General features: G+C 34.2%; 1 protein-coding gene across 1 annotated transcript in view; it reads right to left on the bottom strand.

Moving 5' to 3' along the window:
• Positions 1-14,637, bottom strand: part of GABRG3 (gamma-aminobutyric acid type A receptor subunit gamma3) — a 772,628-nt gene that overhangs the window by 332,811 nt on the left and 425,180 nt on the right. Inside the window, exons 4-5 of the mRNA XM_044667009.1 lie at positions 4,078-4,298; positions 134-216 (exon numbers count right to left, since the gene is read on the bottom strand). Of these exons, the coding sequence (XP_044522944.1) occupies positions 134-216; positions 4,078-4,298 (304 nt within the window). The remainder of the gene's footprint in view (positions 1-133; positions 217-4,077; positions 4,299-14,637) is intronic.

The following is a 14,637-nucleotide window of genomic DNA, read 5'->3' on the forward strand; positions in this document are numbered from 1 at the left end:
CTCTGGGAAACACCAACTAATACCAGCTATCTATACATAGAGGGGAAATGTAACACAATTCACTAGAAATTAGTATTATATTATTGTATGTATTCAGTGTTCAAACAGTCTCAAACATGAAAGCAATACTTACAGCTGGAGAATATCAGTGGGCACGAATGTTCATCCATTGGAAAATTATGGAGCTGCAGCTGGCATTCCGCATTGATGGTGAGCCTATGGATAAGCCAAGCATCACTCTCATGGCCAGGTACATTAAGACACAGCTGAGTTCATGGGCAAAGTCTTCTTGGAACTATTTATGTTAGGTAATACAACACAACAATTTAGGATCTGACTAGGCAGCTGTTGCAAATTAAGAGTAGTTAATTTAGCAACACCAGTCTTCAGGCCCTTATTTAATTTTTGTTTAACTACCAGCAAAGGCTATAGTTAGCAGAATCACAGACTATAGTTGAAAAAATATTCATTTTCCTTTAGAAGGAAAAATGATGACAACAACAAAATGTAATAACTTTCAAATTCAATCAAAATATTTTTTGTTAACTATATTCAAAATATCAATTTAATTTTAACTGCTCTTTTATGTTTTTGTTCTGGTTTAGGTGTATAGATAAGAATAGCATCCAGTTAAATCATTTGCAGGAGCACTTACATATTCATTCTATAAGGGAATAATGACTAGAGAGACAGCATAGCATAGGAGAGGGAGGGTTTTCCTTAGATGCAGAATGCCAAACATTCAACTTCTCTCTCTGGCACTTTTGAGCTAGATGACAAGAGCCAACCAACTTGACCTCTTAGCCCTTTGGGGACTAACATTTTGAATAACAGAGGACTTGTACATTTGTGTCAGAAATTACCATACCAGGAATTCCCTAAATTGATGAAATCACACATAAATAAACCCTCCTTACATTCCTCTCACAACAGTAACAAAAGGTCAAGATACTGGAGGATTGAACATGTTCAACTAAATTCAAAAGGAAGCTCCAATACAAAAAGTCTGAACCAAACAGACAACATTGCCTCTAAGAGTTTTTTTTTTTTTTAAAGAGAAACTATAACTCATCCTCCATAGGTTGATGACTGAGAAACCTGTTAGTTTCAACATTGGTTTACTCAATTTCCTTAGGGGAAAGAATTAATTAATTAATCAATCAATTAATTATTGATTTAATTAAATAAGCAAATTATTTTATCATATTTATATTATTTTATAATATATAAGTATATTAAATTTATAATATTAATTTAATAAAATAAGCAATTAAATAAGCAAAGTTATGATATTTAGTACCAATATATATCCTGTACAGTTAAAAGACATCTCATCAGAAAAAATATTTGGGATTTTTTTGTCTCTTTGTATCAGGACAGATACCATGTTTTCTATTCATTCTGACACTATTCACAAAAAAGTATTTTCTGGATGCTTGCAATTGTTGACTGTTATATAAGGGCTACAGATTTTCCTTCTTGATGGTATAATTAAATAAGACTTTAGAGATTATCTAGTCCAACTGTCTCATTCAGCAGATGAGGAAACTGAGTCTTAAAATGCAAATTAATTTGTGAATGTTCACGTTGGTGGAAACTGGTCTGGTGCTAGGGAGTCAGTCCCAGGTCTTCTTTCTCCAAATGTGGAATTCTTTCCTCTATAGCAGTGATTCCCAAAGTGGGTACCACCACTCCCTGGTGGGTGCTGCAGCGATCCAGGGGAGCGGTGATGGCCATACATTTTTTGTATTACATTCTATTCTGAGTTCAATAGTTTCATAATTTACAGGGGGTGCTAAGTAATATTTTTTTCTGGAAAGGGGGCGGTGGGTCAAAAATGTTTGGGAACCACTGCTCTATAGCATGCTGCCTTCCATGATCAGAAATAATTTTGAAAACATTTGTCATGGTCATTCAGTTTCAGGGAAATATTATTTGCAAAGCACCAACATGAGTTTCCCTTTAATCAGGCTTCAGAAGCCTGAAAAATTTGACAGCAATATGCATTTGGGTGAGTTCAATCTCTTTAGTTTTACCCATCTTGGCACTATGGATCATTTCCTTGTATGTTTTAGTTAGGTATCAAATAAAATATGTGGACTCAAATCCTTAAGCACAATGATGCAACCATACCAGAGAAGGCATGAATAAACATTTGCCAACTTGGCATAACTGGCTGTCAGAATTTTCACTGATTCATATTTGCACTTACCAATATTACATCTATAAGTTACAGAAACACAACCAGAACCTGTGGCCAAAAAAACATTAGTGCCATAAATAAAATGTCTCCATGGCAACCTAATCAAAAAGGAGAGGTAAAATTGACTACTATTTGTTTAAGGTCCACCCAATGATCATTTAAGTGTTGGGCATATTTATCAATCTATTTATCTGACTTTCCCACAATAATTGCAGTGGTTGTTGTCCTGTAGTCAGTCAAGGACCTATCCACATTTTGATCCCTGGTTATACACTTTGAGATGGGAAAGCTAATCATTTATGCCTTCAAGGACATCTATGGAAGGGAGGGAAAAAGAGGAGGAGAGAAAGAGAAGGGGGGAGACAAAAGGGAAAGAAGGAAAAGAATGGCAGAGAGTAGGGGGAAAAGAGAGAGTGAGAGAGATAAAGAGAAAAATACATGTGGAGAGAGAGAGAGAGAGAGAGAGAGAGAGAGAAAGAGAGAGAGAGAGAGAGAGAATTAGTTCAATGTACCCCTCAGGTCTCTGAGCTTAGTTGAGATTCTTATTGTATGTTATAGACTAGAGACATGATATCACTGTAGCCAGTGTCAAGCAGAGAAAAATTATCAGGAAGGGACAGCTTGCTGTGATGAAGATTTCATTTTGCTGAAATTGAAATACCTCCCATGAATTAAGTAAAAGTTTTTGCTTAAATGGGTTATTTATGTATTATTTTATGGATCTTTGTTTCTATTTTCAAATAAAAAATCTGAATAGCTCTATACTATTAGACTTTGAAAAATGAAAGTTAGACCTTATAAAATGATATCACTTCCATTTTAGGTCTGATTTGTTGTGTTTGTGTTCATTCTGATAGCATTTTTATGTTTTTGCATGAAATTGGATTTGAAGAATTGAAAACGTAGCATATATACATATTCTATAATACTTAAAGAGAGTATTTTTAGATGCTTAAAACAGTTACAATCTAGGGGTTTTTTTGGCCCACCTTTATTTTAATGAGCTGATTTCCTCTTAGTATGTGCAATGACCTGGTCTGATCTGCCAAACATCCTTCTAGTTAGATTCTAGGTTCCTTTTATTCATTCACGTGTAAAATAAAGGGTTAGAGCTAGATAATCTCTACATTACCTTAATTTGATAACACTCTGGACCTCTTTGCTTACCTATATTAAAGGGATACAACTAGAAATCCTTAGTTTCCATTTTATTTTTCTTAGTTTCATCAATTTCATTTAGATAACCAGTACCACTAGAAAGAAAAATGACAAGAGAATGGCAGGAATAAGATTCTCACTCTTTCCATGGTTTCAAGTCATCATCCCTTTCACCTATGCCTTACAGAACACTGCATCATGATTTATGATTAGAATATAATCATGGGACAATAGCACGTCTCAGTGGATAAAGGACCAGGCCTGGAGAGCAGAGGTCTTGTTTTCAAATCTAGCCTCAGATACTTCCTACCTGGATGACCCTGGACAAGTCACAACCCTAGTCCTTACCACTCTCCTCCCTTGGAACTGATAGTCAATATCAATTCCAAGACAAAAGTAAAAAAAAAAATTTTAAAGAATGTAATTTCATTATCTATTTTTAAAAAGTCTGTTCTATGTTTTTATACCCTTAGCAGCATGTGAGGAACATAACAAGGTTGAATATCTTTTATTGATATTTTATCTTTTATGTAACATACTTTGCATGGAGGCCACTTAGAATATTAGCATGCAGATTCATGTAAAACTTGAAAAATTTTTGTAACTTTAAGGTAGGAGCATTGCTGTATTCTAATTTAGGGAATCCAAAATAAAATTAGTGGTAATCCAAGAAACTAATTATGCCAATGCTACCAACTGAACAGATATAACCTTACCTTAAAGTATACAAGATTTTCCCATCATTCCATATCCTAAGGAGTTGGTTGGGTGTGGTAATCCAGTGAGCTTCTGCTGTTTTTGAGTTCCGGAAGATGGTATCTGGAATCCAGATTAACCCAACCATATTGCTGTTCAGAGTTAGTATTTTCATCGTGCTATTAAATCGAAGGCGACTGTCTGTCCATGTCTGAGCAAAAAATATGTCAATTTGGTATTCCTGGCAAGGAAACACAAAGAAAAGAGGTAATTTATTAATATATTTTCTTAGTATTTCCCATCTTTTTTTAAAGCTGTTCCTTTCTCTGCACTTTTGCTTTTCCTTATTCTTTTATTTCTTTTTTAAATTTTAGAAATCTACCCATTCTCTTCTTGGCCCACCTTTTGTGGCCTGAACTTTCTACTCAGAGAAGTCAGAATCTAACTTTATGCCTTCAATATCTTAATTCCATCACCTTGGAAGCAGTGTTTTCCTGTGATTATTGTATAAGTCAGGTATTTAAGATTTAAAAATTCAAGTAGCATTAAAGATGGTCACAGGTAAAGTAAATGAAATAATGACAAGCAAATGGAGTTAAATAAAGCAGCAATTACTAACCCAGAAGATTAATTGTTTCATTTTCACCCTGTCACTTAGATATTCTTTTCCATGTTTACCCCTAAGCAGAAAGATTATCCTAGTACATTGTCATTATTATAGATGTAAATTCATTATTATTCTTCGTAGTTAAAAAGTCAGGATCTCCCCTACCTCTCCCCCTCCCTTCTATAGCAAGCACTAAAACCTCAAAGGAACTTAAAATCTTCAAGTTACAGTGCTTTGGTGTTATTATTTATGAATGGAGATTCATTCCCTTCCTTTCCTATATAGCTGATGTTAAACAATTATAAATCATATGTCTGGAGTAGTACATTTTAATTTTTTTAAATTTTAACTTGATTTTTATGTAACTGATTTTTGTAGAGTCGTATGACCAAATAAAAAAGGAGTCAAGATGAGAGGGCCTAGGACTTCATACATCAGACCGGCAAAATGAACAACAATAAAACAGGAAATCATTCTATTCTCAATTGAACCAACTGTATCCTGAATGAATTTCACTTCCTCTACTCTAAGTAAACCTGCTTTTAATAAAATTTTAATTTTATTTTAATAATTTTAATTTTTTAATTAATTAAAATTTAATTTAATAATTAAAAGAAAACAAACAGTTTTGATTGACTATGATTGTCTAATTTTATTCTAATGCTGATTCCAAGGTAGTTTTTAGTACCTTTCATTGAAGATTCCATATATGGAAGGAGGGAATCAGGCATCAAGGTTGGAAAAGGTTTAGTGTCCCTTCTCTGAAGATAGATTTTTCATATTATCATAAATACAGATATGTTGCACCATAGATACTGTAGCATAAAGTTAAACAATTTTCAAAAACTTGCATGGAAAGTCAGTGGTTATTCTGTAAAGTATTTTTGACTTTGATATTAGCATAAATCCTGAAGTTTCAAGTGTAACCTTTAAAAACTTACAATTAAACATTCTCCTCTTACTCTGCTAATTAGAAATGAATGGGTTGACAGTAGAAATGCCCATTATGTACTAATCTTTAGGCAACATCCTTTCTCCTTGCTGACAAGTTATTGAAGAAATACTGAGAGCACTATCTGTGTTCTGCTAGTTAAATTTTCTCATTCAGCCTCAGTTTCCTCATTTGTAAGATGTGGTAGGAAGTGGACAAAAAAATCTCAAAAGTCCTAGCTCTGACATTCTTTCTATGAATGTTCCTTCCAAACATAAAACTCATTTTAGCACAGAATTATTCATTTTACTTGGTTCATTTTGTCATATGGATGTGGGTTGCTAAAGTGATTCCAAGAAATCTCATTTTTTTTTACTTTTAGCATGATGATATGGCAGGATAATTTTTCTATATATGTGCCATTGCCCTCTGTTATAGGAATGATGCAATATTAGATGGTAATAAGTAACTATAATAAAATCATCAGGAATGACATCCTTCAATTGACCAAGTAAAACCAAGCAAAAGTGGAGCAAAACATTAGTAGCATTCCCAAAATTCTGCTTCCAATAAAGAGAAGATTAAGACCAATAAGATAATATAATTTCCTCAATATATCTTTTACTATGGATCATGTCAGCAACTTCATCTTGATAACACAGTGTATCATGCTTCCTTTGACCATTAAATTGTTTCCAGATTTAACGGAATATTTGAGAAAAAAAACACAACAAAAATATATTTTTGGTTTTATTGTACAAGCAACTTATATTTTAGTGGCATTACCCATTTTTTTTCCTTGGGCAAAAAATAAAATCTCCAAATGGCTTTTTGAAATATATACATACTCCTGTCAGTTTCATAAATATCTATAAAATTAACATATCTGATGTACAAATAATTTATTTGAAAAGTAAAATACTGAATTTAAAAGTGACAGGGAAAATGAATATGTACTAAATTCATCATTGCAAATGTTAGTGTTTTGGGATTCCTAAATAATTTGTTTTAATCATTCAAGTGTCTAATTAGCCCTAAATAAACCACAAGTTTCTTTGGTGTGTGGAAGATGCCAGCATGACAGGAGAAAAATCATAATTGTGAATATAACATTCTTTATCTTCAACTTCGACAGAACTACAGAAAGGTTTCCTTATCCAAGTAACCCTGCCATTTCTGGAAGTGGGAAAACAGATTGTAAACTTTTAAGAAAAATGAGAGCATGGAATTATCTATTTCTTTAATTTTTATGGTCAATGTCACAATAGCACATCAAATTGCATCCTTATTAAATATCTCACATAACATTTCCCACACTAGCACTGAATCCCAATAAAATGATAATGTATTTTAAACAATTGTACCAAAATGTTATGAACCCCTACTATATGATAGGTTTTCCATTTTTTAATAATGTATGAATCTCATAGTTACTAATAATCTTGCCTCATATCAAGTCCAAAAGGCACTGACTCCCTCAAGCATCAGACTATGGTTTAACAGTGCTAGATTGCTATCTGTGACTAACTTTATTCTCATGGAAATAATTGCATCCTATAGCATGATCTCCCCAAATATGTTTTTGTAGATTTTAACTAGTGATAATTTTTAAAACAGTTAGAGGGAGTAGTTAGATCAGGATAATAAAGATAAGGAGTACAATCTTCTTTCATCTCTTCATTTATATAGATGAAATCATGGGGATACCAAAATCTCTCAGTTGTAATATGATTTATTGGAAAGTTAATACCAATCTTTTCTTTCTATGACAAATTTCTTTTTTAAAAAGTGGTCTACATTTAGTAAAGCAAGTCAAGGCAAGACAAAGCAACATTTATTAAGCACTTATTAAGATTATTAAGTATTTGATAGTGTTACAACCATGCTGAGTACTGGGGGTACAAATAGTAATAAAAAGACAGTGTCTGCTCTTAAGTAATATGCATTTTAATGGGGGAAGACAACATATAAAAGAGAACTGAGATGACTGTGTGAAACTTTATGGAGAGGAGCTATTCATTCTGGCCTGGACTTTGAAGTGTAGAGATGAGAGATCAAGGGTGAGATGTCAGCTGAGGCTTTCGATCAGGACCAGAAAGTCAAAACCAGAGTCAGGAAGGGAAAGAAAGTTATTTAGCCTGAATCTTCTTCAAAAAGTGATCTCCATAAGGACTTTAAGAATGGGAGAAAGGGGCTGGCATTTTGGAAGGATGTTCTATGATGAGAAGGTCACAGGATCAGATAAATACTCCAGGGTGAGGGAGTACCAGGAATTTTGGGAAATGAAGCTTTAGTGGCAGCTGAGAAATGGTATCAAAATAAGGAATTTTGGATCCAAATAGTCTCTTTCTTTCCTGTAACTTGATTTTGACTCATTACACTATTAATACTATGTAACATGAAAACTGCACTATCAAAGGATACTGGTGACTTCCACCTTATGAAATTCACATACTTTTATTTATTCCTACCTTTCTGGAAATCTATGTTACATTTGGTATTGATTATAATTTCCTCTTCTCCAGGTGACTTTTCTTTCTTGCATCTTTTGTTCCTCTCTTTATACTCCTATGCTCCTGTTTCTCCATTTTGAAGTAAACCTCTCTCCCCACTGTACCTGATAAGCACCAAATTACTTGTTCTCTTCACCATTAAAATTCTTGAAAGAGAAGTCTGTGTTCCATTTTCTGTTTTCCTCTGCACACTTTAAGCTCTTTTGACAACAGCACCTCTCCCAATGTTTTAATGATATAATTAGTCTTAATTTCCTGGAAGTTCTTTTTAATAGATCATGTTCTTTATGTGTTTTCTTTATTCTTTTCGATAATGAACTAAAATGATTATTTTAGGAAGTAAGCTCTTCACAAAAAATGAAAAAAGAAATCATTAATGTGGAACAGTAGAAAAAAATCATTGTATTTGGAAGTGAGAACTTGGTTTCAGTTTCAAGCTCTGCCACTTATTATCTGTGTCAGGGGTCGGCAACCTTTTTGGCCGTGAGAACCATAAACGCCACATTTTTAAAAAATGTAATTTCGTGAGAGCCGTACAGTGCTCACAGTGCATGCTGCTGTAACAGTGCCTGAAAAAAAATTGACTTTAGGGCTCCTGCAGAAAGAGCCATATCTGGCCCTCAAAAGAGCCAGATATGGCTCGAGAGCCACACGTTGCTGACCCATGATCTGTGTGATCTTAGAAAAGTCATTTGACCCTTATGGGACTACCATTCTTTTCATGTAAAATTTAAGTATTAATTTAAAGGACCTAAAGGTCCTTTTAAGCTTTAAGTCTCTAATCAACAAATAGTCAACACTGTTAGGAACTATATTATTGCTTAGTTGTATCAGCCATATCTGATTCTTTGTATACTCTGTTTGGAGTTTTCTTGGAAAGGTACTGGAGTGGTTTGCCATTTCCTTCTCTAGCTCATTTTACATGTGAGGAAATTGAGGCAAACAGGGTTAAGCGCCTTGCCTAGGGTAGCACAATTGGTTAATATAGAGGTTGGATTTGTCAGTTCTTTCTGACTACAAGTCCAAAGTTTGATGGACTGCACCATCATCCCTGCTTGTGAGGTATTTTAGGGAGATATAAGTTTAGATAAAAGTAGTCCCTCTCTTCAAGAAAACTATCATACATGTTGCAAACACATATATTATATATTATCATGGAAGTAGATTGGTATGATGGGGAAAAAATTCTCTCGAGTCCAATGTCTAAGCTTCAAATTCAAACTCTGTCTTTTACTTTCTGTGTAACTTTGAATGTTACAATCTCTCTAAGGGGATACACCTAGTGATCTCTGAGCGTGCAGGTGTTATATATAATTTTGTTGACCTCAGTTAGAAGTAGGGAGGGGTCATTATTATAGCTTCAGATGAAGAGAGATCCTTTGTTCTCCATTCTTTCCATACAAAATCTATCAATGCCCTGCCTCCTACAAGGGGGTCAAAGAGGAGACTCTGTAGAGAAACAATTGATAGAATGATCGATTTAGGCTTAGAAAGAATCTCAGAAAACAACTCCCTAATTTTACAGAGGAGAAAACAGGGTGGTAGAAATTTTGATTACTCCAAGGTCATATAAATAGTAATTTGCAGAGATAAGATTTGAACCTATGTCATCTGATTTTAGAATCAACAATTTTTCTTTTGAACCAGTCATCTACATGGTCATTGGATGTGAGGTCTTTGAAAGAGTGAAGAGTAATAGATAACTGCAAGGATATGAACAAAGGGGTCACAGTGGTGTCAGAGACAGAATGAGGAAGTAATTAAGGGGACACAAATTTAAGTGGAAGGATAATAAACTATATCTTCGGAATTTTGAACTTGTTTTCCTGGATTTTCTGAGTCTGGTTCTCTGTCCACTGTACCACCTAACATCTCCACTATTTACAGGGTGAGATGGAAAATAATGAGTTCCAATTGGAGATATATAAGCAGCATCCATGCAGACCATTCCTGTACTTTGTACAGTATACCTCGCCTGCCATGAATGCTCTCCTATTTTCACTCTCCCTGTCCATTTATTTTATTCTAAAACATCCTTTAAAATTTAACTCCAAAGCTTATACTCTATGAAACATTTTTTTGATCCCTCTCAATTAATAATGCTTTCTTCTGCCTTAGAATTTTCACCTTTTACTTACAATTCTGAAAATCATCCAGGAGGAAATGTCTTATAGTTAAAGATTTTGGTTTGTGGAGAAGAAGGGAGAACATGATTGTTAAAACAGATTTGAAATTTATCTTTTGAAAATCAGAAGTGAGAATTATCAAAACTGAATGAGACTGTCAACAATTAAACTGTCAGTGATTAAAAAACAATAAAAATCCACAAAATGATATAATATTTTTTCTCAATCTAATCCAAACTAATAAGTATTTGTTAAGTGCCTTCTATGTTCCAGATATTATACTGGATACTGGAGATCCAAAGATAAAATTAAATGAAGTAGAGTTTTGTCTTTCCAGGTACATTAGTGCAAATTGGCTATTTTCTGGTTCATAGTTAAAATTTTCAGTAGAATAACATCTTCATTTAAAATCAGTCTTATAAAATAATTGTGCTATTCAAATAAGGGTGAATTTGAGCTATAAAAATTCTATGCTGATTATCTACTATTTTGCTTGAGGAAATGTCAATATACATAAAGATCCATTTTAAGCTTTTCCCAATATAGAAATCAGCCAGAGGCTAATAAATGCTCCAATAGGGAAAGCAAAATACATAGACTTGATAAAGATCCTTACTCTTCAGATGCCAAGTCAGGTAAATGGCATAAAAATATTTCATCAGCAGAAATACTTTTGTCCTTTTTGGAAGAATTTTCTGAAGATAGAGAACTCGGCAACCAATCTATAATTCCCCAGGATCCTGCGACTCTACTAAGTAGTTCACTTAAGTAGCAGGTGAAATATCTCTGTTCTGGGCTAGCTACAGGAAGTAATAATATATTTTATAATGCCAGAGGAATTCATTGTCAGTTTTTAAAAATCTTTTTCTTCTGTATTAGTATCAATTCCAAGACAGAAGAACAGTAAAGGCTAGCCAGTGATTGGCAAACTATTCCCCACAGGCCAGATCCAGGCCATAGTTTTCCCATCACTGTAGTGATTAGGGAATTGCTTAAGGCAGCGATGATAAAACTACAGCCTGGATCCTGCCTGAGGGAAATAGTTTGCCTACACTGGACTAGGCAATTGAGGTTGTGACTTGCTCAGGGTCAAGGAAGTGTTAAAGGTCATATCTAAACCCAGGTCCTCCCAACTATAGGCATGGAACTCTATCTACTGTGCTATTTAGCTGCCTCTCATTTTCAGTTTTTAGACCGGTGATGGCAAACCTATGACGCACATGCCAGCACTGACACACGTAGCTATTTTCAATGACACGTGACCGCATACAGAGAAGTATGGGGCCGCATGCCGAGGATGAAACATTTGCTGTAGGGTAGTGTAGATACTCTGTGAACTGTAGATGACAATTCTACCTATATTAATTTACCTATTTTGGTTTATTAAAGTTATATATTACAATTATACATTTTTGTTAAACTATACATATCGTGAAATTATGGATTTTTTCTCGAAGTGACACGCCACCCGAGTTATGCTCGTTTTTTGCTAATTTTGACACACCAAGCTCAAATGTTTTTCCTTCACTGTTTTATACAGAAACCATAAGTTTTTGAACCTGAAAAGGACTTTAAATATTATCAAAGTAATAGGATCCTTGATTCAGAAGCCCATCTAGATGCATACTCTCATTTTACTACTGAAGAAACTATGGCCAATATAGGTTACAATTTGCCCCAAAATATTATAGGCAATAAATTATAGAGCCAAAAGTAATGGGTAAATTCTAAGGGAGAAGGTCTTATTAGCTGGGATGGATAAAGAAAGCTTCATAAAAAATACAGCATTTCGTTAAAACTTAAATGATATGTAGGAATTTAGTAAGTGGAAAGGGAGATTGAGAAGGGGAGAGCATTCAAGACATGAAATATACACTGTGCAAAGACAGAGAGGTATAAGGATGCTTTTCCTGGATGTTTCTTAGGTACCTTAACTAGAACTCATCATTTTCCACATAAACCTATAGCTATTGGGGAAATTCATATGACACAGGGGAATAGAGGACCAGACTTGGTATCAGGAAGACCTGTGTTCCCATTGTGCCTCAGCTTCTTACTAGTTGCATGATTCAAAACAAATCATTTTACATCTTCCAACCTCAGATTCCACATGTGTAAAATGAGGATTAAAAATAGCACCCATCCCATAAGAACTTATATAACATATGCTGTTATCTCAATAGAGAAAGTATTTTGCAAAATGCTATTTAAGTATTATATAAATATTGGTTATTATATCTTCTCCAAACTTTCCTATTCACATAGAGAGTGGGCATTCAGTTACCTATGTTCACAGTTTTGAAGTCATCCTCAACACTTTTCATCAATATACATATCTAATCAGTTGTCAGACTCTGTAACTTCACATCTTTGGCATTCAATATCTCTTTTCCACTCCCCTTAACCACCACCAGAGTGTTTTTATCTCTTGCCTAGGCTTTTGATCTCTCGGCTTCTAGTCATCCTCCTCTCCAAACTATCCTTCATGTACCTGCTAAAACCATCTTCCTATAACATTAAAATCCCCAATTTAAAAATCTTTAGTGGCTGTCTCCAGCTTCTATGATAAAATGTAGTTTCTTTTTGTCTTCTGACGCTCCTTTATTGCAGCTGCATGGTGCAGGGGAAAAAGTACAGTTCTGAAGTCAGGAAGAATTGAGTTCAAATTCAGTCTTAGACACTTACTAAGCTATGTAGCCCAGGTGAGTCCCTTTGCCCTATTTGCCTCAGTTTCCTCACCCTAAAATGAGTTAGAAAAGGAAATAAAAATCACTCCAGTTTCTTTGCTAAGAAAAACAGAAATGGCATCATGGAGAGTTGTACAGAACTGAAAAATGTCTTAAAGCTCCTTAACAGCCTACTTCCAGAATATTTTCATAATACTACCCTTCATACACTCTGTTATTCAACTAAGATGAGTTCTTTAATGTTCCTAGAATACAACATTATACTTCTTGTCTCTGTATCTTTGCACAGGTATATACCTGGAATTCTCTCTATCCCCAATTCCATTAAATTTCTTGTAATCCATAACTGTATTTAAGACTCAACTCAAAGTTATCAAGAATATCAGCAGATCAAGTAAACATTATATACAACAATATTGTTCAAATAATGACTTAGTTATGTCTATTTCCAGGGAAAGAATTGATGAATAGAAACATGTAATACATAGCTTTATATATTACATATATTTTATTTTTTATGAAATGATGTCTTCTCTAATGGGAGGAGAGAAGGGAGTTAACTGAGTATTTTTTTCTTTTTTTTTCTTCCTTTTTTGTTTTTTGTTTATTTTTTAATTTTTAATTTTTTTATTTTAAACATTTATGAATATTTATATTTTAGAAAAGTTAACATGGTTACATGATATATGCTCTTACTCTCCCCTTCACCCCCCCGACCTCCTCCCTCCCCTGGCCGATATGCATTTCCACTGGTTTTAACATGTGTCATTAATCAAGACCTATTTCCAAATTGTTGATAGTTGCATTGGTGTGGTACTTTCGATCCCCAGTCATGTCCTCATCAACCCATGTATTCAAGTAGTTGATTTTCTTCTGTGTTTCCTCTCCTGTTGTTCCTCTGAATGTGGGTAGCGATCTTTTCCATAAATCCCTCAGAATTGTCCTGGGTCATTGCATTGATGCTAGTACAGAAGTCCATTACATTCTATTTTACCACAGTATATCAGTCTCTGTGTACAGTGTTCTTCTGGCTCTGCTCCTTTCACTCTGCATCAATTCCTGGAGGTCTTTCCAATTCACATGGAATTCCTCCAGTTTATTATTCCTTTTAGCACAATAGTATTCCATCACCAGCATATACCACAATTTGTTCAGCCATTCCCCAATTGAAGAGCATGCCCTCATTTTCCAGTTTTTTGCCACCACAAAAAGCGCTTAACCGAGTATTTTAATGTGACAAAAAATTAATTAAAAAAAGAATTTTAAAACAACTATTTAAACAAGGTCTTAGAATACATAGAATGCAATGGGATAAAAGACACATACAGATTATTTAACTTTACCTAGAGACAAAGAGGATGAAATAATGGGTGATGATACTGGGGTACTGTGATAAGTGAAGAAAATAGAATAATGTAATTGCAGTAAAATTATTATTCAGTTAATTAATCAGCAAGTATTTGTTGTTTAGTTATTTTTCTATAGTGTCCTACACTCTCTCACTCTCTCTCTCTCTCTCTCTCTCTCTCTCTCTCTCTCTCTCTCTCTCTCTCTCTCTCTCTCCCCCCACCCCAATATTCTTCCCACTATACTACATTGCCTCAAGAGTGGTTGAAGGATTATGAAAAGGATGTTGATAGAATTGAGAATATTGAATAATTATTTGATCATGTTAGTGGAGAGGATATTCACTTGGAAAATTAAATTCAAGTAGGA

This window comes from Gracilinanus agilis, chromosome 3 (genome assembly GCF_016433145.1).
Source record: "Gracilinanus agilis isolate LMUSP501 chromosome 3, AgileGrace, whole genome shotgun sequence".
Classification (NCBI taxonomy): Eukaryota; Metazoa; Chordata; class Mammalia; order Didelphimorphia; family Didelphidae; genus Gracilinanus; species Gracilinanus agilis.